The sequence below is a fragment of the Scyliorhinus torazame genome, chromosome 2 (assembly GCF_047496885.1).
Source record: "Scyliorhinus torazame isolate Kashiwa2021f chromosome 2, sScyTor2.1, whole genome shotgun sequence".
In the NCBI taxonomy this organism is placed as follows: Eukaryota; Metazoa; Chordata; class Chondrichthyes; order Carcharhiniformes; family Scyliorhinidae; genus Scyliorhinus; species Scyliorhinus torazame.
The window spans coordinates 49,773,369-49,801,362 of record NC_092708.1 but is presented as its reverse complement, the minus strand read 5'-3'; the positions used below and the strand labels follow the sequence as shown (position 1 = coordinate 49,801,362).

Below are 27,994 nucleotides of genomic sequence, written 5' to 3'. Positions count from 1 at the left end.
CACTTCTGAGACATTTCCTTCTACATACAAAGTAAATGTAACTGTCTGGAAATTCAGACAAAAAATAAAAGTCAAAAAACAGAAATGAACATAAGGAAACAAAAGTCGGAGAAACTCAAATCCACTTAGTCAGGGGCTCCATTCATACTTCAGGACGTTCACCACCAGGAATAAGCATTGTTATGTTGTTTCCATTTAACAAAATTTGGTCGAGTTTCGTGATTCTTCTGCCTTCTGGTGTGATCTCAAATTCCGTGACATCTTCAAGCACCATATTGACAAAATCATCAAAACCTAGCAGTGTTCCTACAATCTCCTTGTCATTTTTCATAACAATATGAATTCGCGATCCAATGCATTTGCCCACCAGCTCCAGTGGCAGTAACTGAGAAGGGTTAGTCGAGATCAGCGCCATCTTCACATTGCGGCTTATTGTTTTTATCTTCTTTCTTTTCTCCTCTCTCCCCCTTCACCCTCCTGTCCTTCATCAATATTCTTTTTTTGAAAAAAAAAAACTTTTACCAAACTTCCTTAAACCTTCTTTCTTTCTCCTCTGCATTCACCCAAAGCTCCCCTGGGACCAGGCTTCTTTCTTCCTCCTAGGTGGGAGCCATCCGACGTGGAGCACTCTCCCTACATAGTGCCCTAGCCTCGGGCCTGCCACCTCGTAGCTCCGCCCCCGCTGCTCTGACCTCGACGCCGCGCTGGCCCCAAAGGCTACGATAGTCGGGGGGTGCGTGAAGACTCGGGGATTTCCCCAAAATCGCCGCGACTCGCAGCCACGGCGGGAGCTCTTGTTGCTGCGGCCGCCCTGCTCGCCCACGCCACCGGAAGTCCACCCGACGGACTTCTAGAAAAGATTTGCGCCAGTCCTGGCCCCACACAGATTCCCCCCAGCCATGCTAGACATACACCTTCAAAAGATGGAGGCGGGACAGGGGCACACTGACAGTCAGGGACTTTTATGTAGGGCACAGACTAGTGACACTAGACGAACTGACGAGGAAGTGGAAACTAACAAAAGGACAGGAAACGAGACACCTACAAATAAAGCACTTCCTACACAAAGAGACAGTAGGGTACCCCGAGCCCCCAAAAACCACACTATTAGAGAACCTGATAGGCACAAGCAGCAAGGAGGGGGGAACTATGTGGGAAAACATGCGGACAGTTACCAGACAGAGCTCGGACAACACTGGACGAGACCAGACAAAAATGGGAGGACGAGCTGGGGACAGAGGTACGGTGGGGTCTCTGGAGCGAAGCACGGAGCAGGGTTAACTCCACCTCCTCCTGCGTAAGGTTCAGCCGAATGCAGCTCAAAGTGGTGCACAGAGCGCACCTGACCAGAATCCGAATGAGCAGGTTCTTTCCCGGAGGTGGAGGACAAATGTGAGCAGTGCCAGGGGGTATGGCCAATCACACCCACATTTTCTGGGCATGCCCCAAACGTGCTGGGTTCTGGACAGCCTTCTCAGAGGCAACGTCAAAAGTTGTGGGGGTGAGAGTGAAGCCATGCCCAATTGTGGCAATCTTCGGGATATTGGAGCAGCCAGATCTACACATGGGGAAGGGGGCCAATGCCCTTGCTTTTGCTTCCCTAATTACACGCCGGAGAATCCTGCTCGGCTGGCGATTTGCAGCACCGCCCACAGCTGCAGACTGGAATGCTGACCTTTTGCAATTTCTCCACCTGGAGAAGATCAAGTATGCTATCTGAGGGTCGGAGGAAGGCTTCCTAGATACATGGGGGCAGTTTGTTGGCCTGTTCCAAAACCTGTTCGAGGCCAGCAACGAGGAGTTAATTAAGAATTAAAAAAACAAGATAGATGAGGAACCAAAGGACTCACCAACCTGGGGAAAGGGGGGGGGGGGGGGGGGTGACGAGGAGAAGACAGAAGGAAGGTGAGTTAACCCCCCCCCCTCTCTAAACATAAACGCAAAGCACAGCCGAAGCCATGTTTCAGTGCCGTTGTTAACTGGAGATGGATCATTTTTGCTCTTACGTTTGTCCCCAAGAATCAAATTTTCTTTCTTCGGAGTTGTATCTTCAATGCAAAAAAATACAAATCAAAATAAAACAAAACTGGTGGATGGAACAGATATCCTTTTTTCTCTCGCTATCCCCACCACATTAAAAAAAGCTGCACTCCATGAAAGCCTCGGTCCCAGCAATATATTCTACATACAAATGCTTTGGGATGATGTAGTAAGGAAGAGCTCGAGTGCCAATCACTTTGATTCAATACATTGGGGGTAATTTTTAATTTACAGCTGGAGTGTAAAACCATTCTCGAAACTGCTCAATTTGTTTTTTTATTAATTTCAACAGAAAAGTAAAATAGATGGATTCTCCACCGCACTCAGCCTGCAATGCCGGTTTATGCGCCAGTGATAAATTGAAAGTTAAATTCCATCATCTCTTTACCCTCAAATCTGCAGTTCTCTCCAGTGCAAGTAAACTAACAGCTTCAGTATTTGCACAAACATCTATTTTGGAGAATCTCACTGTTCTAGAGAAAGTGACTTACCATTTAAGTGCACTTGCAAAAGATTCTCCTTAACTTGTTTCATTTCCATAAGTTCCTTCAACACACTCTTCAGCAGCTAAGAAAACAAAATAAGAACATTTCAGAATGCAACCTTCAAGTTGGTCAAAAAGCAGCTTCTTTTTGTGACCTTAACCACTGAAAAATACAGAAAGAGTCGGAGATTGTCAAATTGACGAATTTGTGCCTGGTTCCAACAGGTATGATCATTTTAGTACTGGTACAATTTCTGACTCACCAATATTGGTTTATCAATGTTTTTGCAAAAGTAAAGAATAATAAATGACTATGGATAAATTATTCCAACTTCATACGGCATTCATGCTGAGATCCAAAGCTAAATTCAGTATACATTTTTTTATCAAAATACCAAATACATAAAATAACTTTTCCTTAAGTTTTAATTTTGAAAAATGACAGATGGAAAGACTTGCATTTATATGGAACCTTTCGCAACCTCAGAACGTTCCACAGCATTTCACAGTCACAGATCGACTCTTGGCAGTGTAGGGGCTGTTATAATACAAAGGCTTTGGGGGCAATTTTCTCTGGATGCTTTGGCACGAAACAGCCTCAGAGATGGATAAGATGAGGTCTTAAATTGAAACACTAGTTTAGCCCACATTTAGCGTAAGATGCCATTTTGGTGAACAAAGAACAGTACAGCACAGGAACAGACCCTTTGGCCCACCAAGCCTGCGCCGATCCAGATCCTTATTTAGACCTACTACTTATTGCCCAAATGATCTGTATCCCTTCTTTCCCCCGCCCTTTCATGTGTCTATGTCTATCAAAATACATCTGAAACGTTGCTATTGTGCCTGCCTCCACCACCCCCACTGACAATGCGAACCAGGCACCCACCATTCTCAGCATGAAGAATTTCCCCCGCACATCTTCCCTGAACTTTCCCCCTCTCACCTTGAACCTGTGCCCCACCTTGTAATGGAGTCTTCCACCCTAGGAATGCGCCGGGACCAGATGGGTTCCCTGCGGATGTCTACAAAAAATCCGTGACGGCACTGGCCCTGCACCTGCGGGAGATGTTCACAGACTCGCTGACGAGGGGCACACTGCCACTTATGCTAGCACAAGCCTCAATCTCGCTAATATCCAAGAAAGACAAAGACCCGATTGAATGCAGATCATACAGACCCATCTTGCGACTAAACGGTGATGCAAAAATATTGGCCAAGGTCCTAGCCAAAAGGCTAGATGACTGCATGCCAGAGGAGGTGGTTGCAGAGGATCAAACGGGCTTTGTCAAAGGTAGACAGCTAACATCGAACATCAGGTGCTGCTGGATGTGACCATGACCCCATCCGGGGACAGAGCACCTGAGGTGATCGTCTCCCTAGACACAGAAAAGGCCTTCGACAGAGTCGAGTGGAAGTACCACATAGAGATACTGTAGTGGTTCGGGCGCAGGACAGGATTCACCTCATGGGTGAAGCTCCTGTACAACGCTCCAATGGAGAGCGTACGGACAAACAACACCACCTGCCAGTACTTCCAGCTGCACAGGGGCAGCAGACAGGGATGCCCGCTGTCCCCACTCCTGTTCGCCCTAGCAATTGGTGATCGCTCTCAGAATAGCAAAGAACTGGAGGGGGATCCAAAGAGAAGGCAGACAGCATAGAGTCTCGCTCTATGCGGATGACCTGCTCCTCTACATCTTGAACCCACAAAGCAGCATGGAAGGAATCATCGCCCTCCTGAAAGAGATCAGTGCCTTCCCAGGCTACAAACTCAACATGGGTAAAATCGAGATTTTCCCGGTGAACCTGCAAGGAGGAGGGGCAACACTGGTGGCAACACAGTTTAAACAAGCCCAACACAAATTCCACGACCTTTTTCCATGCTGGTGTCCAGTTTCCTGGCTTTGACATTTCAATCCCATCCCCCTGATCCTTTTGCACCCATTGTGATGCAAGGGTTAATGCGATGCCAACATCTCTGGGTCCCCGATTCAGTCTAAGGGTAGCCTTTATTTTAAATCCCAGCTAATTAAAAAGTATTTAAAAAGTTAAACACAGGAATTAATACTTTTATCAAGTATGTTCCACATCGAAACCTTAACTTACACACAATAATTTGCAGAAAATATGCAGCAATTACAATGAAATAAAACACTATAATTTTTACTGGCCTATGACCATCAATTCCAAAGAATCTTTCACCAGCTATGGAATAGAATGCTCCCTCTTCACTAAATGCTACATTTTATACAATTCCGTTGCATAAGTTTAGTGTAAATGTGAATAATTTATGAAATCATTCTGCATAATATATATTTCATAGAATTTAGTGCAGAACGAGGCCATTCGGCCCCTGAAAGAGCACCTTGCCTGAGCCCACACCTCCACCCTATTCCAGTAACCCAGCAACCCCCCCTAACTGTTTGGACACTACAGAGCAATTTAGCGTGACCAATCCACCTAACCTGCACATCATTGGACTGTGGGAGGAAACCGAAGCACCTGGAAAAATCCCACGCAGACACAGGGAGAACGTGCAGACTCTGCACAGACAGTGACCCAAGCAGGGAATCAAATCCGGGTTCCTAGTGCTGTGAAGCAACAGTGCTAACCACTGTGCTACCCTTATTAAGATTTATTTATTTAAATCATCTGCAATCAAAAGGAATTTTAAAAGGTTTTTGGGTTAGAAAAGCAGACAAAACTTAAACAGCAAATCACAGCTTTGTAATTAGTGATCCAACTGAACACCATTGTTGCTTTGAAACACAAGAATGGTGAACAAAAGGATCATTCCAATCACTAAAGTGCATTTTCCAAACTCGCTCTTGATCATCACTCTCTGAATGTCCGAAACGTTTTGGTCAATATCACTGTCTGATAGGAATATGTAATGTAATGAGAGGTTCTTCCCAACAACAATTCAAAATTATTGACACAAATTTGTATCCTCTGCCAGAGGTGTCTTAAATATTTATTTTATTTTCTTAAAGGTATGGGTCCCCTTTGACTTCTCTTTCTCCATAATATACACCAGATCTCAGCCAATTAAGCAAAGTATCACATACGTCTTCTTAACCACCTTATCCAGCTGCCTTCAGGGACCTGTGGACATGCACCTGAAAGTCCTCTGTTCCTTTACATTTCAGAGAATCTTACCATTTATTGTGTCGTTTGTCTTCCCAAAACATTACCTCACTCTTCTCAGGCTGAATTTAATTTGCCACTGTTCTGCCACCTAACCAGTTCATTGACATCTTCTTGCAGTTGACAACTTTCCTCCTCACACCAACCGCACAGCTAATTTTTTTATCATCTGCAAACTTACATTTGGAGTCTAATTCATGGACATGTGCTATGAACAGCAACAGAGGGAGTATTAAGACCTGCAGAACCCCACTGGAATCAGGCTACTGGTGTTGCAAATACCTAGTTGCTGACGAAAAAGAGATGCTGTTGATGCTTTCATTTTGATCGCCATCAGGACAGACACAAGAATGCCAAATTTCAAAAGGGGACATAAATTAATATGGAATGAGAAATGGGGTGCTGACCGGTTGAAAATTTGGCTCCAACTGATCGAGATATTGTCAGTATTTAGCACTTAGGGCAATGGGGATCAAAGGACATGGGGGAAAGTGAGATTAGGTTGGATGATCAGCCATGGTCATAATGAATGGTGGAGCAGGTTTCAAGGGCTGAAAGGCCTCCTCCTGCTCCTATTTATTCGATGTTTCCATGGCAAATGCACAAGCTGGTGAAAAGCTGCGACAGCATGGCTTTACTTACTTCTGTACTACCAAGTGACTATTTGAACATCACGTTCATGGTTCATGTAAGACCATAAGACAGGAGCTGAATTACGCCATTCAGCCAATCAGGTCTGCTCTACCATTCCATCATGGCTGATATGTATCTCATCCCCATTCTCCTACCTTCTCCCTATAACCCCCGATCCCTTATTAATCAAGAACTTATCTATTTCTGTCTTAAAGACACTCAGTGGTTTGGCCTCCACAGCCATCTGCTGCAAAGAGTTCCACAGATTCACACCCTCTGGCCGAAGAAATTCCTCATCTGAGTTTTTTTTAAAATTTTTTTTTTTAAAATTTTTTATAAATATTTTATTGAAAATTTTTGGTCAACCAACACAGTACATGGTGCATCCTTTACACAATATTATAACAACACAAATAACAATGACCTATTTTATAAACAAAAAATGAATAAATAATAAAGAACAAAAATGAAAACTAACCCTAATTGACAACTGCCTTATCACAAGTAACACTCTCCAAAAATATAATTTAACAGTCCAATATATAATTATCTGTAGCAACGACCTATAAATACTATACAGTATATATTAACAACCCTGAGAGTCCTTCTGGTTCCTCCCCCCCCCCCCCCCCCCCCCCCCCCCGATCCTGGGCTGCTGCTGCTGCCTTCTTTTTTCCATTCCATCTATCTTTCTGCGAGGTATTCGACGAACGGTTGCCACCGCCTGGTGAACCCTTGAGCCGACCCCCTTAGAACGAACTTAATCCGCTCTAGCTTTATAAACCCTGCCATGTAATTTATCCAGGTCTCCACCCCCGGGGGCCTGGCTTCTTTCCACATTAACAATATCCTGCGCCGGGCTACTAGGGACGCAAAGGCCAAAACATCGGCCTCTCTCGCCTCCTGCACTCCCGGCTCTTGTGCAACCCCAAATATAGCCAACCCCCAGCTTGGTTCGACCCGGACCCCCACTACTTTTGAAAGCACCTTTGTCACCCCCATCCAAAACCCCTGTAGTGCCAGGCATGACCAAAACATATGGGTATAATTCGCTGGGCTTCTCGAGCACCTCGCACACCTATCCTCCACCCCAAAAAATGTACTGAGCCGTGCTCCAGTCATATGCGCCCTGTGTAATACCTTAAACTGAATCAGGCTTAGCCTGACACACGAGGACGACGAGTTTACCCTGCTTAGGGCATCTGCCCACAGCCCCTCCTCGATCTCCTCCCCCAGCTCTTCTTCCCATTTCCCTTTTAGTTCATCTACCATAGTCTCCCCTTCGTCCCTCATTTCCCTATATATATCTGACACCTTACCATCCCCCACCCATGTCTTTGAGATCACTCTGTCCTGCACCTCTTGTGTCGGGAGCTGCGGGAATTCCCTCACCTGTTGCCTCGCAAAAGCCCTCAGTTGCATATACCTGAATGCATTCCCTTGGGGCAACCCATATTTCTCGGTCAGCGCTCCCAGGCTCGCGAACTTCCCATCCACAAACAGATCTTTCAGTTGCGTTATTCCTGCTCTTTGCCACATTCCATATCCCCCATCCATTCCCCCCGGGGCAAACCTATGGTTGTTTCTTATCGGGGACCCCCCCCCAAGGCTCCAGTCTTTCCCCTATGCCGTCTCCACTGTCCCCAAATCTTCAGTGTAGCCTCCACCACCGGGCTTGTGGTGTAGTTCCTCGGTGAGAACGGCAATGGGGCTGTCACCATAGCCTGTAGGCTAGTCCCCCTACAGGACGCCCTCTCTAATCTCTTCCACGCCGCTCCCTCCTCCTCTCCCATCCACTTACTCACCATTGAAATATTAGCGGCCCAATAATACTCACTTAGGCTCGATAGTGCCAGCCCCCCCCTATCCCTGCTACGCTGTAAGAATTCCTTCCTCACTCTCGGGGTCTTCCCGGCTCGCACAAAACCCATGATGCTCTTTTCAATCCTTTTAAAAAAAGCCTTCGTGATCACCACCGGGAGGCACTGAAACACAAAGAGGAATCTCGGGAGGACCACCATCTTAACCGCCTGCACCCTCCCTGCCAGTGACAGGGATACCATATCCCATCTCTTAAAATCCTCCTCCATTTGTTCCACCAACCGCGTTAAATTTAACCCATGCAATGTGCCCCAATTCTTGGCTATCTGGATCCCCAGGTAACGAAAGTCCCCTGTTACCTTCCTCAACGGTAGGTCCTCTATTTCTCTACTCTGCTCCCCTGGATGCACCACAAACAACTCACTTTTCCCATGTTCAATTTATACCCTGAAAAATCCCCAAACTCCCCAAGTATCCGCACTATTTCTGGCATCCCCTCCGCCGGGTCTGCCACGTATAGTAGCAAATCGTCCGCATACAAAGATACCTGGTGTTCTTCTCCTCCTCTAAGTACTCCCCTCCACTTCTTGGAACCCCTCAACGCTATCGCCAGGGGCTCAATCGCCAGAGCAAACAATAATGGGGACAGAGGGCATCCCTGCCTTGTCCCTCTATGGAGCCGAAAATATGCAGATCCCCGTCCATTCGTGACCACGCTCTCCATCGGGGCCCTATACAACAGCTGCACCCATCTAACATACCCCTCTCCAAAACCAAATCTCCTCAACACCTCCCACAAATAATCCCACTCCACTCTATCAAATGCTTTCTCGGCATCCATCGCCACTACTATCTCCGTTTCCCCCTCTGGTGGGGCCATCATCATTACCCCTAACAGCCTCCATATATTCGTGTTCAGCTGTCTCCCCTTCACAAACCCAGTTTGGTCCTCGTGGGCCACCCCCGGGACACATTCCTCTATTCTCATTGCCATTACCTTGGCCAGGATCTTGGCATCTACATTTAGAAGGGAAATAGGTCTATAGGACCCGCATTGTAGCGGGTCCTTTTCCTTCTTTAAGAGAAGCGATATCGTTGCTTCAGACATAGTCGGGGGCAGTTGTCCCCTTTCCTTTGCCTCATTAAAGGTCCTCGTCAATACCGGGGCAAGCAAGTCCACATATTTTCCAAAGAATTCGACTGGGAATCCATCCGGTCCCGGGGCCTTTCCCGCCTGCATGCTCCTAATTCCTTTCACCACTTCTTCTACCTCGATCTGTGCTCCCAGTCCCACCCTTTCCTGCTCTTCCACCTTTGGAAATTCCAGCCGATCCAAGAAGCCCATCATTCTCTCCCTCCCATCCGGGGGTTGAGCTTCATATAATTTTTTATAAAATGTCTTGAACACTCCATTCACTCTCTCCGCTCCCCGCTCCATCTCTCCTTCCTCATCCCTCACTCCCCCTATTTCCCTCGCTGCTCCCCTTTTCCTCAATTGGTGTGCCAGCAACCTGTTCGCCTTCTCCCCATATTCGTACTGTACACCCTGTGCCTTCCTCCATTGTGCCTCTGCAGTGCCTGTAGTCAGCAAGTCAAATTCTACATGTAGCCTTTGCCTTTCCCTGTACAGTCCCTCCTCCGGTGCTTCCGCATATGGTCTGTCCACCCTCAAAGGTTCTTGCAGCAACCGCTCCCGTTCCTTACTCTCCTGCTTCCCTTTATGTGCCCTTATTGATATCAGCTCCCCTCTAACCACCGCCTTCAACGCCTCCCAGACCACTCCCACCTGGACCTCCCCATTATCATTGAGTTCCAAGTACTTTTCAATGCACCCCCTCACCCTTAGACACACCCCCTCATCTGCCATTAGTCCCATGTCCATTCTCCAGGGTGGGCGCCCTCCTGTTTCCGCCCCTATCTCCAAGTCTACCCAGTGTGGAGCGTGATCCGAAATGGCTATAGCCGTATACTCCGTTCCCCTCACCTTCGGGATCAACGCCCTTCCCAGCACAAAAAAGTCTATTCGCGAGTAGACTTTATGGACATAGGAGAAAAACGAGAACTCCTTACTCCTAGGTCTGCTAAATCTCCACGGGTCTACACCTCCCATCTGCTCCATAAAATCTTTAAGTACCTTGGCTGCTGCCGGCCTCCTTCCAGTCCTGGACTTCGACCTATCCAGCCCTGGTTCCAACACCGTATTAAAATCTCCCCCCATTATCAGCTTTCCCATCTCTAGGTCCGGAATGCGTCCTAGCATCCGCCTCATAAAATTGGCATCATCCCAGTTCGGGGCATATACGTTTACCAAAACCACCGTTTCACCCTGTAGTTTGCCACTCACCATCACGTATCTGCCCCCGTTATCCGCCACTATAGTCTTTGCCTCGAACATTACCCGCTTCCCCACTAATATAGCCACCCCCCTGTTTTTCGCATCTAGCCCCGAGTGGAACACCTGCCCCACCCATCCTTTGCGTAGCCTAACCTGGTCTATCAGTTTCAGGTGCGTTTCCTGCATTTGGAAGGTCTAATGCAGTTAGGGAATATACAGTGAATGGTAGAACCCTCAAGAGTATTGAAAGTCAAAGAGATCTAGGAGTACAGGTCCACAGGTCATTGAAAGGGGCAACACAGGTGGAGAAGGTAGTCAAGAAGGCATACGGCATGCTTGCCTTCATTGGCCGGGGCATTGAGTATAAGAATTGGCAAGTCATGTTGCAGCTGTATAGAACCTTAGTTAGGCCACACTTGGAGTATAGTGTTCAATTCTGGTCGCCACACTACCAGAAGGATGTGGAGGCTTTAGAGAGGGTGCAGAAGAGATTTACCAGAATGTTGCCTGGTATGGAGGGCATAAGCTATGAGGAGCGATTGAATAAACTCGGTTTGTTCTCACTGGAACGAAGGAGGTTGAGGGGCGACCTGATAGAGGTATACAAAATTATGAGGGGCATAGACAGAGTGGATAGTCAGAGGCTTTTCCCCAGGGTAGAGGGGTCAATTACTAGGGGGCATAGGTTTAAGGTGAGAGGGGCAAGGTTTAGAGTAGATGTACGAGGCAAGTTTTTTACGCAGAGGGTAGTGGGTGCCTGGAACTCGCTACCGGAGGAGGTAGTGGAAGCAGGGACGATAGGGACATTTAAGGGGCATCTTGACAAATATATGAATAGGATGGGAATAGAAGGATACGGACCCAGGAAGTGTAGAAGATTGTAGTTTAGTCGGGCAGTATGGTCGGCACTGGCTTGGAGGGCCGAAGGGCCTGTTCCTGTGCTGTACATTTCTTTGTTCTTTGTATAACCACATCTGCCTTAAGTTTCTTAAGGTGTGCGAGTACCCGTGCCCTCTTTATCGGCCCGTTCAGCCCTCTCACGTTCCACGTGATCAGCCGGGTTGGGGGGCTTCCTACCTCCCCCCCCCCCCCCCCCCCCCCACCCCCCCTTGTCGATTAGCCATCACCTTTTTCCAGCTCCTCACCCAGTTCCCACGCAGCTGTATCTCCCCCAGGCGGTGCCCCCCGCCCATCCCCTCCCATACCAGCTCCCCCCTCTCCCCAGCAGCAACCCAGTAATTCCCCCCTCCCACCCCCCCCCGCTAGATCCCCCGCTAGCGTAATTACTCCCCCCATGTTGCTCCCAGAAGTCAGCAAACTCTGGCCGACCTCGGCTTCCCCCCGTGACCTCGGCTCGCACCGTGCGACGCCCCCTCCTTCCTGCTTCTCTATTCCCGCCATAATTATCATAGCGCGGGAACCAAGCCCGCGGTTCTCCCTTGGCCCCGCCCCCAATGGCCAACGCCCCATCTCCTCCACCTCCCCTCCTCCCCCCATCACCACCTGTGGAAGAGAGAAAAGTTACCACAGCGCAGGATTAGTACATAAAACTCCTCTTTCCCCCCTTTTTAACCCCCCTCTTTGCCCCCCACATTCGCCCCACCACTTTGTTCAAACGTTCTTTTTAATAACCCGCTCATTCCAGTTTTTCTTCCACAATAAAAGTCCACACTTCATCCGCCGTCTCAAAGTAGTGGTGCCTCCCTCGATATGTGACCCACAGTCTTGCCGGTTGCAGCATTCCAAATTTTATCTTCTTTTTATGAAGCACCGCCTTGGCCCGATTAAAGCTCGCCCTCCTTCTCGCCACCTCCGCACTCCAGTCTTGATAAACGCGGATCACCGCGTTCTCCCATTTCCTGCTCCGAGTTTTCTTTGCCCATCTAAGGACCATTTCTCTATCTTTAAAATGGAGGAATCTCACCACTATGGCTCTGGGAATTTCTCCTGCTCTCGGCCCTCGCGCCATCACTCGGTATGCTCCCTCCACCTCTAACGGACCCGCCGGGGCCTCCGCTCCCATTAACGAGTGCAGCATCGTGCTCACATATGCCCCGACGTCCGCTCCCTCCACACCTTCAGGAAGACCAAGAATCCTCAGGTTGTTCCTCCTTGCGTTGTTTTCCAGTGCCTCCAACCTTTCCACACATCGTTTCTGATGTGCCTCATGCATCTCCGTCTTCACCACCAGGCCCTGTATGTCGTCCTCATTCTCGGCTGCCTTTGCCTTCACGACCCGAAGCTCCCGCTCCTGGGTCTTTTGTTCCTCCTTTAGCCCTTCGATCGCCTGTAGTATCGGGGCCAACAGCTCTTTCTTCATTTCCTTTTTGAGCTCTTCCACACAGCATTTCAAGAACTCTTGTTGTTCAGGGCCCCATGTTAAACTGCCACCTTCCGACGCCATCTTGGTTTTTGCTTGCCTTCCTTGCCGCTGTTCTAAAGGATCCACTGCAATCCGGCCACTTTCTCCTCCTTTTTTCATCCGTATCCAGGGGGGATTCCCTTCTGGTTTACCGCACAGTGTTTTTAGCCGTCAAAATTGCCGTTGGGGCTCCTATCAAGAGCCCAAAAGTCCGTTTCACCGGGAGCTGCCGAAACGTGCGACTCAGCTGGTCATCGCCGCACCCGGAAGTCCCCTCATCTGAGTTTTAAAGGATCGTTCCTTCAGTATGAGGCTGCCTCCTCGGGCTCTAGTTTTTCCTACTAGTGGAAACATCCTCTCCACGGCAACACTATCTAGGCCTCGCAGTATCCTGTAAGTTTCAAAAAGATCTCCCCTCATCCTTCGAACTCCAATGAGTAAAGACCCAGAGTCCTCACCCACTCCTCATATGCCAAGCTCTGCATTCCAGGGATCATTCTTGTGAACCTCCTCTGGACCCTTTCCAAGGCCACCACATCGTTCCTTAGGTACGGGTCCCAAAGCTGCTCACAATAGTCTAAATGGGGTCTGACCAGAGGCTAGTATAGCCTCAGAAGTACATCCCTGGTCTTGTATTCTAGCCCGCTAGACATGAATGCTAACATTGCATTTGCCTATCTTTTTTGGGGGAAAATATATGTATTCAAATTTTTCAAACCCCCCGCCCCCCCCCCCCCAACAAGAAAAAAGAAACAAGAACCCAACAAGCAGAAATTATACACTGGATTTCCCCCATATAAAATAACCCCCCATATAACAGTAAAAAAAAAACAAATAGGGAAACCCTCCACCTTAACCCAAACACCACCCCAAAAGAACCCCCCCACCCCCTGCTGGGCTGCTGACCTCCTCCTAATGCTCCACGAGATAGTCTAGGAATGGTTGCCACCGCCTGAAGAACCCTTGCACAGACCCTCACATGGCAAACTTTATCCTCTCCAGCTTGATGAACCCTGCCATGTCATTGATCCAAGCTTCCACACCAGGGGGCTCCGCATCCTTCTACAATAACAAAATCCTCTGCCGGGCTACCAGGAACGCAAAGGCCAGAATACCGGCCTCTTTCGCCTCCTGCACTCCCGGCTCTTCCGATACCCCAAATAATGCTAATCCCCAGCTCGGCTTTACCCGGGCGTTCACCACCTTGGGCATAGTCTTCGCAAAACCCCTCCAGCGCCGGGCACGACCAGAACATATGGACGTGATTTGCTGGGCTCCCCGAGCACCTCCCACATCTGTCCTCCACCCCAAAGAACCTACTCAACCTTGCCCCAGTCATATGCGCTCTGTGAACAACTTTAAACTGTATCCAGCTGAGCCTGGCGCAAGAGGAGGAAGAATTAACCCTACTCAGGGCATCAGCCCACAGACCCTCATCTATCTCCTCCCCAAACTCCTCCTCCCACTTGCCCTTTAACTCCTCCACCGAGGCCACCTCCTCTTCCTGCAGCTCCTGGTAAATCGCCGAAACTTTGCCTTCTCCAACCCATACACCCGAAATCACCCTGTCCTGAATCCTACGTGCCGGAAGCAGCGGGAATTCCCTCACCTGCCGCCTCACAAACGCCCTCACTTGCATGTACCTCAAAGCGTTTCCAAGGGGTAGCCCAAAGTTCTCCTCCAGCACCCCTAGGCTCGCCAACGACCCATCGATGAACAGGTCCCGCATTCTTCTAATCTCTGCCCGATGCCAGCTCCGAAACTGCATTTGCCTTCCTAACTGCTGACTGAACCTGCATGTTCACCTTAAGAGAATCTTGAACTCGGTCTCCCATGTCCCTTTGTGTATCTGATTTCCTGAGCCTTAAATAGTCTATGCCTTCATTCTTCCTAACAAAGTGCACAACCTCACACTTTTCCACATTGTATTCCATCTGCCACTTCTTTGCCCACTCTCCGAACCTATCCAAGTCCTTCTGCAGCCCGCCTGCTTCCTCAATACTGTAGCCACCTGGGTTGGCCAGTTCCCGACTTAAAATGGAGAACCGCAAAGGCTGAAGGGAAATTCAGCCAACACAGGCAAAGACTAGCAAATACAGAAATCATGTGTATAGAAACATGTAAGAAACCAGACAGCACTGAAACCAGCAGCCATCTGCATAGTAATGAGCAATTCCAAGGCACAATCGCAACACTCAAGGTGAATAAAGCCAAGCCAGACACCTCGGCGCCAGCAGGAGCCAAGACAAAGGAAGGCCAATGGACATTTAGGGACTGCCCAGCGATCAGGGAACAACTCCAGTATTGGAGAAATCAATCCAAGTGATCAGAAAGTAGTCCAATCACTTGGAACCAGGTACGGGGTCCGCCCCGAAGGGCGGGAAGCCCCTGGGGACTATAAAGTAAAGCCCCCAAGTTCAAATCGTCCTTCTTTGGCAGGGTCACTCAGCAACTTGATCAACCCGTGAGAGTGACCTGTCCAAGCTGCCGCATCAACCAAGTAAGTCTTAAGTCAACGCTCGCTACGAGATAGGCGCTCTGAGCTACAAGTCCATACCAGCTTTTGAATCCTGCAGACTCAGGACCTGAACGAAAGGCCATTTGTTCCCCTGACCTGGTGGGCCAGTCCGAAGCCAAGTATAGGCCTTTTAGTGATAGGAATAGTCTAGAAAGTAGAGTTTATGCACGAGTAGTGATTTACTGTGTATAATAAATGTGTTTTGATTTGAACCTTACTAATTGGTGTGTTGAGTTATTGATCATTACTTGAACCTCGTGCCGGTATCATAAAAATACCTGGCGACTCTAGAGCAAAGGTGAAACAAACAGAGCAAATTACGAATTTAGAGCCAACCAAATGTTAGCAACAATACTACCTGCCCCTCTACAGATCTTTGTATCATCAGCAAACTTAGCATCAGGACTCTCAGTTCCTTTTTCCAGATCGTGAATGTATATTGTGAAATGTTGTGGTCCCAACACCGACCTCCGAGGCATTCGTCACCAGCTGCCATCCTGAACAAAAGACCTTTATCTCCACTCTGCCTTCCGCCAGTATCACACCCTTACCATGGGCTTTTAACTTATTTAACAGCCTCCCATACAGCTCCTTGTCAAAGGCCTTGTAATAATAATAATAATCTTTATTGCCACAAGTAGGCTTACATTAACACTGCAATTAAGTTACTGTAAAAAGCCCCTAATCGACACATTTTGGCGCCTATTCGGGTACACGGAGGGAGAATTCAGAATGTCCAAATTACCTAACAGCACATCTTTCGGACTTGTGGGAGGAAACTGGAGCAGCCGGAGGGAATCCACGCAGACACGGGAAGAACGTGCAGACTCCACACAGACAGTGACCCAAGCCGGGAATCGAACATGGGACCCTAGCGCTGTGAGGTTTTTGTTTTGGGAGGTGGAGCTAAACCTTTTTAAAACACATTTGGTAAAACCTGAACAGTTATAAAACTTTATTTACTTCAAAGAATAAATGGTAAATGAGGGATAATTAACAAAGTTGGGAGAGAACAGCCCAGAGAAGGCTATACAGTCATGGAGATGGGTGGTCGGTTCCCTGGTTTCAATTTATCTGGTTGTTTGCTTGGAGATTTTAGTTGCAGTTTGGACCTCATGTGATTTGCAATCAGAGCGGTTAGCCACCGTGCCACCCCACACGTCTTAACGTGATGTGTCTTAAGAACATTTGGTGGAATAAGGAAAGAAACCCGAGTGCATAACTTACACAGTTGTAAGTTATAGCGTTAACTTACCCGTATTTGCTTTGATATATACCATATACAATAAGGTTTGTGCTTTGCTAAACAAGATAAACTAAACAAGATAGAACAGGGGCTGGTTTAGCACAGGGTTAAAGACCTGGCTTTTAAAGCAGACCAAGGGAGGCCAGCAGCACGGTTCAATTCCCGTACCAGCCTCCCTGAACAGGTGCTGGAATGTGGCGACTAGGGGCTTTTCACAGTAACTTCATTTGAAGCCTACTTGTGACAATAAGCGATTTTCATTTTTTCATAAACCTTGTGGAGTAGTTCTATTGGATGAAATTAGGTATTCGGATTTCTTTTTAAAGGTTTGTGGTCCCGATTTGGATTGTAACACCAGTCACGAACACACTTAATGACCAAAACCTTTTGCTTCTTGCCAGAGCGAATTTCAGATCCAACGTGCCACGTTTTCTTGGATCCCATGAAATTTTAATTTCCTAACCAGGTTGCCAGGTGGGACCTAAGTCCATATAATCTACATCATCACTATCTCATCAGGCTTCCTCAAAAAAAAACACTCAGTTTGCCAAATCTTTCTTTAACAAATCCATGTTCCACTCCTTGGTTGATCCATGATGCTCCGATGACACTAAACCTCAATATTTTTCCAATAATTTGCCCTCTACCAAGGCTAACATGCCTGTAATAACTCAGGCAGTCCTTTTGCTCTTTTTACAAAGAACGATACAATGTTACTCCAATGCCATACCTAATTCCATAGAAAATTGGAAAATGATGTTTGGATCCAACACTATTTCCCCCTTTAATAACCGGGTTACATTTCACAGGTCTGGTGACTTAAGGGCAGGTGAATACAGTGGTTAAGAAGGCAGATGGTATACTTGCCTTTAACAGCCGAGACATGGAGTTTAAGAGCAGGGAGGTTATGCTGGAACAGTATAAAACATATGTTAGGCCACAGCTAGAGCACTGTATGCAGTTCTGGAATTCACATTATAAGAGGGATGTGATAGCACTGGAAAGGGTGCACAGGACTTTTACCAGGATATTACCTCGGCTGGAGAGTTTTACTTATGAAGAGAGATTGGATAGACTGTGGTTGCTTTCCTTGGAGTAGAAGAGACTGAGGAGGGACATGATTACATGGAACATAGAACGATACAGCGCAGTACAGGCCCTTTGGCCCACGATGTTGCACCGAAACAAAAGCCATCTAACCTACACTATGCCATTATCATCCATATGCTTATCCAATAAACTTTTAAATGCCCTCAATGTTGGCGAGTTCACTACTGTTGCCGGTAGGGCATTCCACGGCCTCACCACTCTTTGCGTAAAGAACCTACCTCTGACCTCTGTCCTATATCTATTTCCCCTCAGTTTAAAGCTATGTCCCCTCGTGCCAGCAATTTCCATCCGCGGAAGAAGGCTCTCACTGTCCACCCTATCAAACCCCCTGATCATTTTGTATGCCTCTATTAAGTCTACTCTTAACCTTCTTCTCTCCAACGAAAACAACCTCAAGTCCATCAGCCTTTCCTCATAAGATTTTCCCTCCATACCAGGCAACATCCTGGTAAATCTCCTCTGCACCCGCTCCAAAGCTTCCACGTCCTTCCTATAATGCGGTGACCAGAACTGTACGCAATACTCCAAATGCGGCCGTACCAGAGTTTTATACAGCTGCAAAATGACCTCCTGACTCCGGAACTCAATCCCTCTACCAATAAAGGCCAACACTCCAGAGGCCTTCTTCACAACTCTATCAACCTGGGTGGCAACTTTCAGGGATCTATGTACATGGACACCTAGATCCCTCTGCTCATCCACACTTCCAAGAACTTTACCATTAGCCAAATATTCCGCATTCCTGTTATTCCTTCCAAAGTGAATCACCTCACACTTCTCTACATTAAACTCCATTTGCCACCTCTCAGCCCAGCTCTGCAGCTTATCTATATCCCTCTGTAACCTGCTACATCCTTCCACACTATCGACAACACCACCGACTTTAGTATCGTCTGCAAATTTACTCACCCACCCTTCTGCGCCTTCCTCTAGGTCATTGATAAAAATGACAAACAGCAACGGCCCCAGAACAGATCCTTGTGGTACGCCACTTGTAACTGAACTCCATTCTGAACATTTCCCATCAACCACCACCCTCTGTCTTCTTTCAGCTAGCCAATTGAGAAGTATAAAATTATGAGGGGCTGAGATAGAGTAGACAGGAAGAAACCTTTCCCCTTGGTGGAGGGATCAATGACCAGGGGGCATAGATTTAAGGTAAAGGGCAGGAGGGTTAGAGGGGATGCAAGGAAAAAGCATTTTCACCCAGAGGGTGGTGGGAGTCTGGCACTCACTGCCTGAAAAAAAGAGTGGTGGAGGCAGAGACCCTCATGACATTTAGGAAATATTTTGATGTGTACTGGCGATGTCATGGGATGCATGGCCATGGACCAAGTGCTAGAAAATGGTATTAGACTAGTTAGGTGGTTATTTTGACAGGTGCAGATGTGATGGGCAGAAGGACATTTTCTGGTCTGTAGATTTCAATGACTAGATGGAACAGACAAATGCATTGCTCCCAAAATTAGTATCCTTCATTTTTTTTGAAAATTTCAGTGTTATTACTTTGAGTCTCCACTCTGCAAAGCATGCTACATATGTGGAAGAACTTCTAAACACCCATATAACTTACCTTCACCAGTTTGAATATGTACCCTCTTGCTCTACTGTTAATTTAATTATTATTGCAAATCTCAAATCTTCAAATAATTTTTCAGTTCATTCCCTGAACTTCCTTCAGGGCATTAATGTCTCCCATGGCCAGAACCGGACACAAGGTTTAGTCTAACCAAAGCACTTTAGAGAAGTGAGCAGAATGTTTCCAGCAGGAACTCCACTGTTTCAGCTACTGTAGTAATTTATTAATTCATACACTTTGTTAATTGCTTTAAGTGATCAGACACATTTAGTGAAGTCAGTTAACATGCCGAGTGAAGTCTATTAAAATCCCTAGATCTCTTCTAACTTCACCCTTACCCATTTCAACTTTCTTTCTTTGCATAACACTGTCACTTAAATTAAATGTCACCTTTCACTGTCCTAACTGCAGAGTAAAGCTTTAACTCTAATTATGGCTACTGAGCATGTGCGTTAGGAGTTATGTCACAGGAAACATGGAAGTAACACCACTACCGATAGAATGAGGACTTTTCTACCTGAAGAGAATTCAGGAAATCCTCCTTTTCTCGTCACCTGCAATATTTTGAAGAATGTTCTTGCTTCTTCTTTTCCTCGTTCAGGTATTGAATGCTTCTCTTGTTGTCACAGCAGCAGTGAATGACACAGCTGTAAAGTTCTTCATAGGTGCTGGAAATGCTTTGTTTTGTCAAGCCAGTCATTTGACCTTTCCCCAATGCGTAACAAATGAGCTGATGAAAAGGGAAAATTTCAGTTGATAGTCTTCCTTTTCAAGGACGTCTGACCATCAAGTCCTGGAGGGCACTCTCTTGAAACTATTTTTATCAGTTTCTTCATGATACGTCTTCATTGCCTTTACATTCAAGTCACCCGAAGTGTCACAGCCCAGGAACCAGCTGTTGTGAGAAGCTGCTATTCCACTCCATTGTATTTGCCTTCCAAGGAGATAAGGTCCTCCAACACTGTTGGGAATTATGCCTTTGGTTTTGGCGGGGTGGATGAGTTGGATGGAAACGTAAATAGTGTATGACATTCACAGTTTGTGACAATAATGAAATTGGGGCGGTGATGTAGAATAAAGGGTTAACTCTAACAATAGTTACTGAGCATTTGCATCAGGAACTATGCTATAATGATGTCACTCACTTAAAATATGATGACTGAGAAGCATCTTAGAATAGCTTCATCTATGCCTTGGTCTTCCTTAACGTTTCTCAAATAGCTGGTGTGTAAATAAAGGTGTTTTCAACAAAAGCTCATTGCCTCCAGGAAGATCTCTTCTGAAGTAAGAAGTTAACAATTCCCGAGATAAAGCCATGTTAACAGACTAACCACTTACACATTTTAATCCAATCATGCTCGAAATCCTTGGCTGCAATTCAACTAACTGCCTCCTTTAATTTAACACATTTTTCACCAGGCACCCAACCCACTTCCCACTCTACTCTCCCAGCAGTTTGGGCGTTTGCAAATTTGATCAGTTTGCATTGTGCTGCACAATCCAGGTTGTTGATGTACATTATGTACAGGGGCAGCACGGTAGCACAGTGGTTAGCATAATTTCTTCAGAGCTCCAGGGTCCCAGATTCGATTCCCGGCTTGGGTCACTGTCTGTACGGAGTCTGCACGTTCTCCCAGTGTCTGCGTGGGTTCCCTCCGGGTGCTCCAGTTTCCTCCCACAGTCCAAAGATGTGCAGGTTAGGTGGATTGGCCATGATAAATTGCCCTTAGTGTTCAGAAAGGTTGGTGGGGCTACTGGGTTATGGGGATAGGGTGGAGGTGTGGGCTTGGGTAAGGTGCTCTTTCCAAGAGCCGATGCAGACTCGATGGGATGAATAGCCTCCTTCTGCACTGTAAATTCTGTGATTCTCTGATTAGAAACAGCAAGGGTTCTATCACTATTATCTATGACAGTCCATGTTGAATTTTCCTCCATTCCCTATCAAGTGCGTTTTCCTTATTACCATCCCAGGCTTTACCTCAAATTACAATGGTTTCCACTTGGGAGTATTATCCTTTTCGCAGTCTACTTGAATGGGACACTTCCCCTCATAAAACAAGGAAGGTTGACTTAGCTTACTTGAAGATTTGAAATATTGGATAAAATTTCCTTCAAATAAATTGAATTGAAAATTCCAATCATATTAGTTGTTGGCAACTACGAAAGCCTTGTTAAAACAGGCATGGTTATTGTTCTTGTTACACAAACATTTTGCAGAGCAACCAGATGACCTGCCTTTGTATTTATTTTAAAATATGGATAAGAATTAAAAAGTAGTTTGCATATGAAACGTTAGGAATAAATAATATTCCAATAAACTACAATAAAAATAAGTGCACTGTGCACAACCTTTGGCTTCATTATTTGGTTTAATTAAGTAGCTATTTCTTGAAACAGTATTTTAATTTCAAAAAATTGTCATCCATCCTCCCCACAATGAGGTCCATCTTAGTGTGATTGTAAAGGGAATATACTTCTAAACTGTTCCAAGGTCCTCAGCTGAAGCACTTGGGCTACTGAGCAAACGCGCCTTCCTGATTCTACATTTTTGTTGTGCAATAAGCCAAGGGAAAAAATACTTCATCATAAGAGACACATTACTAGTGTTATATTCACCAGAGTTTCTCCTGCAAAAAGTATGATGTGTGTTCACAATGCAAGATCCAAATGATCCTTGTTTAAACTTCGCAAACAACTGTCAACTTCAAATGCTTTCCTTTCTCTCCTCACATACCAGGGGATGTTATTCAGCAGCATTTGTTCTGCTTTCCAAAAGGTCTCAACCTGGCTAAAGCAAAGGAGGCAAGAAAATTGACGGAATTTAAACATTCAGGAATGTCAAATAGAAATAGGGACATATACAGCGGTCTATGATAGGAAAAAAAGAATAAAATAAAATTATGACTTTTACAGGAATTAAGAGTATTTATATGGTCAATTTTATCACACAAGCCATTAATATGTCTTATTCTATGAATTTAACCTCTTTTGAAGGTCAGCTAGGATTGTAAAGCATTTCACAAGAGCAGTATGGTATGTTTAGGAGATTTAAAAAATACAAGCCAGTTTTATCTGCTCAGCCACTGTCCATTCTAGATATGTAGGGTGCAAACATCTATTACTTCGGAGCCCAATGGTAGTATTGAGTAATTTCAAAATGTAGGTAACTATAATAACCATGTTTTAAAAGCAATCTCAAAGATGAGTAATCACTTCAGCTGTTGCTAAAAACCGTGATCGCCATGCTCACTGCCAGTTAAATTATCCAATTACAAATGAGCACAGCAAGTGGCAACACAAAGCGTGTGATTCCACATCCTTGAAATAATATTCGTAGACTTGAAGCAACTGCTGTGTAGTAATAGAAATTCAGTACCAGAAACAAGTAAGAGCACTTGAGATTAATTGAAGAAAAGTGTACTGCAGGAATGAACGGGTGACTTTAATCTTCATATCAATTGGACCAGTCAAATTAGGAAAGGTAGCCTGGAAGATAAGTTCACTGAATGCTTTTGTGACAACTTCCTGGAGAAATATGTTGTTAAACCAACTAAGAATAAAGCTATTTTAGATCTATTACTGTGCAATAAGGCAAGGTTAATTAGTAATGTCGCAGTAAAATATCTACTGGGGAATAGTGATCATAATATAATTAAATTCCACATTGTTTGAAAATCACACACTCCAATCACTAACAAAAATCCAAAACTTAAAATCCATTATACATATAATTTGAAGAAAGCTGGATATGGCTGATTAGGTAAAAAGACTACAAAGTATGGTGGTAAATAAACAGTGGGAAATATTTACTAAAGAAAAACTAAAATGTTCAACAACCCCATTCTATTCAAGAACAAAAAACTCAACATGAAAGATCCATCCATGGCTTACTAAAGAGGTTAAGGTTAGTCTGAGAAGAGGCTTACAATGTTGCAAAAAAAAAAAAAAAAAAAAAAAAAAAAGTATTACGTCGGAGGGTTACAAGAAGTGTGGTGGAAACCAAAGGAGCATCAAAAAGAGAAACAAAAATCAAATGAGAGTGATCTAGCCTGGAATATAAAAAGGGCTTGTAGAATATTTTAGAAATAAATAAAAAGGAAGAGAGTAGCTTAAGAAAACATTGATCCCTCCGATGCAGAAACAAAATAAATCATGGGGAATTGAAGAAACGACACAGGTATTAAACAAATACTTTGTGTCTGTCTTCACAATGGAAATAGAAATACCAAAAATGGAGGCTAATAAATGTAAGGAATTTAAAGCAATTCATATCAGCAGGGAGACGCTCAAAGGGCTAATATCCTGAATCCCCAGGCCTATATGACACTTGTCATAGGAAGGAGTAAAACAGAGATCAACCAGATTAATCCCTGGGAAGGCTGGATCGTCCTATGAGGAGAGATTGAGGAAATCGCCTGTGAGAATTTAGAAGATTTTAAAAATTCTTACAGGGCCTGTGACAGGGGAAATGTGGACAGGATGCTTCCCTTGGCTGTGAGTGCAGAACCAGGGGGGACAGTCTCAGAATAAGGGGTAGGCTGTTTAAGACTGAGATAAGGTGTGGAAACACAATCACTGAGCATGTTAAAAGACATTAAACGATAGATTTAGAACTATATAAAAAAAGTTACGGCACTGAAAGAGACTATTCAGCCCATTAAGTTCGCGCCAGCAAAAAAAAGACAGAAAAATAAAGTAGCCGCTCATTTTAATGTCCCGTAGCCTTGCAGGTTACAACATTTCATCAGCAGATCCAAATCCTTCAGCATTTCAGCCTCATCCACCAATTCAAGCAGTGAAGTCATGTCGACCACCATCCTTTGGGTGAAATGGTTTTTCACTTGTGTTGCCTCTAATACCCTATGGGGCAGCACGGTAGAACAGTGGATAGCTCTGTTACTTCACAGCGCCAGAGACCCGGATCTGATTCCCTGCTTGGGTCACTGTCTGTGTGGAGACTGTACGTTCTCCCCGTGTCTGCTTGTGTTTCCTCCGGGTGCTCCGGTTTCCTCCCACAAGTCCCGAAAGACGTGCTGTTAGGTAATTTGGACATTCTGAATTCTACCGCTGTGTGCCTGAACAGGTGACTAGGGGCTTTTCACAATAACTTTATTGGAGTGTTACTGTAAGCCTACTTGTGACACTAATAAAGATTATAATCCTACCACCAGTGACCTTAAATTTATGCCTCCTGTTAATTGACCTCTCAGATGGGAGGAACAAGTCATTTCTGTCTACCCTATCAAGGTCCCTCAATTTTGAGCACTTCAATCAGGTCATCCCCTCAGCATCCCAAGGAAAACAACCCGAGCCTGTCCAATCTTTCCTTATAGTTGCAATTTTCAAGCCCTTGCAGCATTCTTGTAAATCTCCTCTGCATTCTCTCGAGCAATTATGTCCTTCTTGTAATGTGGCGTCTAGAAATGTACATAAAACAATATCAGACTAACGTCACAGACTCTCGCGGTTGTGGCAAGGCTTGAACAACATAATGGGTTACAAAGCGAAGCTGAGCAGAATCTCCGGCAGAAGCGCACCCCTCCCCGATAAACTCAATGCATCCTATGCTCGGTTCGAGCAGGAAACCATCAAATCACTGTCAACCGCCCTAGCAGCTCCGGACAAACCCATACCCACCGTCACAGCTTCAGAAGTAAAATCGGCCTTCTTGAAAGTGAACCCTCGGAAGGCTACGGGGCCTGACGGGGTCCCTCGTCGTGCACTCAAATCTTGCGCAGACCAGCTGGCAGTGCCGCGCTGGCCCCCTGTAGGGGTCAGAATCGCTGCTCCTGAACACATGTTGACGCCGTCGTGAAACGCGACGGCGTTTATGACAGCATCAACACTTAGCCTCAGGATCAGAGAATCCCGCCCATTGTCTCACACAAAAGGTGGGAAAATGTGGTAGGAGGTCTCCGATCGTGGCTAACATTTTATTTCAGAGCTGCCAAGCCCCACCATCACCTCAACTATTCATATAACATGGGCGACATGGTAGCACAGTGGTCAGACAGTTGCTTCACAGCTCCAGGGTCCTAGGTTCGATTCCTGGCTTGGGTCACTGTCTGTGCAGAGTCTGCATGTTCTCCCAGTGTCTGTGTGGGTTTCCTCCCGGTACTCTGGTTTCCTCCCACAGTCCAAAGATGTGCAGGTTAGGTGGATTGGCCATGCTAAATTGCCCTTAGTGTCCAGAAAGGGTTGGGTGGGGTTATTGGGTGAAGGGGATAGGGTGGAGGTGTGGGCTTGGATAGGGTGTTCTTTTCTAGGGCCGGTGCAGACTCGATGGACCGAATGGCTTCCTTCTGTACTGTAAATTCTATTATACATCTCTATGTGTTCGCAGACATCTTCAACCTCTCCCTACTCTGTTCCGAGGTCCCCACATGCTTCAAGAAGACCATCATCATACCGGTGCCAAAGAAGAACTAGGCAACGTGCCTCAAAGACTACCGTCCGGTGGCCTTGACATCGATCCGTAATGAAGTGCTTCGAGAGGTTGGTCATGAGGCACATCAACTCCATATTCCCAGAATGCCTAGGTCAACCGCGGCAGACGCCATCTCTCTGGCCCTACACTCACCCCTAGAACATTCAACAACAAGGACTCCTACAGCACACTCTTATTAATTGAACACACCACTGTGTGGCAAAATCTGGCTCCATCTCCATCTACAAGTTTGCTGACGACACGACCGTAGTGGGTTGGATCTCAAACAACGACGAGTCAGAACACAGGAGGGAGATGATAATAATAAATCGCTGCTTGTCACAAGTAGGTTTCAATGAAGTTACTGTGAACAGCCACTAGTCGCCACATTCCGACGCCTGTTCGGGGAGGCCGGTACGGGAATTGAACCTGTTCTGCATTACAAGCCAGCTGTTTACCCCACTGTGCTAAACCAGCCCCAAAAGATAGAGAACCTAGTGGAGTGATGCAACAACAATCTCTCCCTCAATGTCAGCAAAACTAACAGCTGGTCATTGACTTCAGGAAGCAAAGTACTGTACACACCCCTGTCAGCATCAACGGGGGCGAGGTGGAGATGGTTAACAGCTTCAAATTCCTAGGTGTGCACATCATCAAAAATCTGTCCTGGTCCACCCATGCCGGTGCTACAACCAAGAAAGCACAACAGCGCCTATACTTTCTTAGGATACCAAGGAAATTTGGCATGTCCACATTGACTCTTACCAATTTTTACATACAAAGCATCCTATCTGGCTGCATCCACAGCCTGGTATGGCAACAGCTCGGCCCAAGAACGTAAGAAACTACAGAGAGTTATGAACAGTCCAGTCCATCACACAAACCCATCTCCTATCCATTGACTCGGTCTACACGTCCCGCTGCCTTGGGAAAGTGGGCAGCATAATCAAAGACCCCTCCCACCTGGCTTACTCACTCTTCCAACTTCTTCCATCGGGCAGGAGATACAAAAGTCTGAGAACATGCACTAACAGATTCAAAAACAGCTTCTTCCCCACTGTTACCAGACTCCTAAATGACCCTCTTATGGACTGATCTGATCTCTTCACACATCTTCTCTACAGAGTAGTACTACACTCCTGTATGCTTCACCCAATGCCTGTGTCTATGTATTTACATTGTATGCTTTATGTTTTATAATATATGTGAGCTAATTTGGGATCCAACATGCCACCTTCACCTGTATCCAATGGGATCTCACTCTTTTAACTAGTCTGGCATGTGAGACCTTGACAAATGCCTTCTAAAAGCCACAGAGACAACATCCACTGCACCACCCTCATCATAGATAGTTCATCCCGTCTCAGAATGGATTCCAATAATTTGCTCACCACCGGAGTCAGACCGATCAGCCTATAGTTTTCTGATCTATCCCTTGCAACCTTTTTAAATAATGTTACATTTGCTGGGACCTCATCTGTATCTCGTGAGGATTGGAAAATGATCCTCAAGAGCAATTGCTATTTTATCCCTGGCTTCCCTTAACAGCCAGGAATGCAATCCACCTGGCACTGGTGATTTATCCACATTCAAGGATGTTAGTTCCTCTGGTACTTCCTCGGTCATTATAATTGTTAATTCGAATATTTTACACTGCTCCTCGTCAACTAGTATGTTTGCACCATCTTTCTCCTTCGTCAAGACAGAGGGAAAATTCTCCACTCCCCTCCGCAAAGATCGTGAATCCCGATTGGGTGGAGAATTCCACGTGGGCCCAAAATCAGGATTGGTGCCGAGTCAGAGACCCAGTCCCACCAGCCAGAGCGGCTTCGGGTCTCACGCTGGCAGAACATGCAAACAGCTCATATGCATTCATTTGAATGCAATTAATGGGCTGGAAGCCGAATCTCCACCCCCGCTCCCCCACTATGCTCCATCCCTCCCAGCCGGTTTGATTTGGTGCGGGTATTTACAAATGGAGTCATAAGACCATAAGACATAGGAGCAGAATTAGCCCACTCAGCCCATCGAGTCTGCTCCGCCATTCAATCATGGCTGATATTTTCTCATCCCCATTCTCCTGCCTTCTCCCCATAACCCCATATCCCATTTTTAATGAAGAACATATCTCTCCCTGTCTAAAAGACACTCAGTGAATTGGCCTCCACAGCCTTCTGCGGCAAAGAATTCCACAGATTCACCACCCTCTGGCTGAAGAAATTCCTTCTCATCTCTGTTTTAAAGGATCGCCCCTTTAGTCTGAGATTGTGCCCTCTGGTTCTAGTTTTT

The 27,994-nt window shown here is 46.0% G+C and overlaps 1 protein-coding gene and 1 pseudogene across 3 annotated transcripts in view; both read right to left on the bottom strand.

Moving 5' to 3' along the window:
* Positions 1 to 27,994, bottom strand: part of orc4 (origin recognition complex, subunit 4) — a 140,080-nt gene that overhangs the window by 72,340 nt on the left and 39,746 nt on the right. For 2 of the 3 annotated variants that reach the window (XM_072471375.1, XM_072471393.1), the window contains 2 exons: positions 2,532 to 2,607; positions 2,007 to 2,048 (listed from right to left, as the gene is read on the bottom strand). In XM_072471375.1, coding sequence (XP_072327476.1) covers positions 2,007 to 2,048; positions 2,532 to 2,607 — 118 coding nt within the window. The remainder of the gene's footprint in view (positions 1 to 2,006; positions 2,049 to 2,531; positions 2,608 to 27,994) is intronic. The other variant, XM_072471383.1, reaches the window with a different exon arrangement.
* LOC140407769 (U6 snRNA-associated Sm-like protein LSm5 pseudogene) lies at positions 70 to 419 on the bottom strand (annotated as a pseudogene).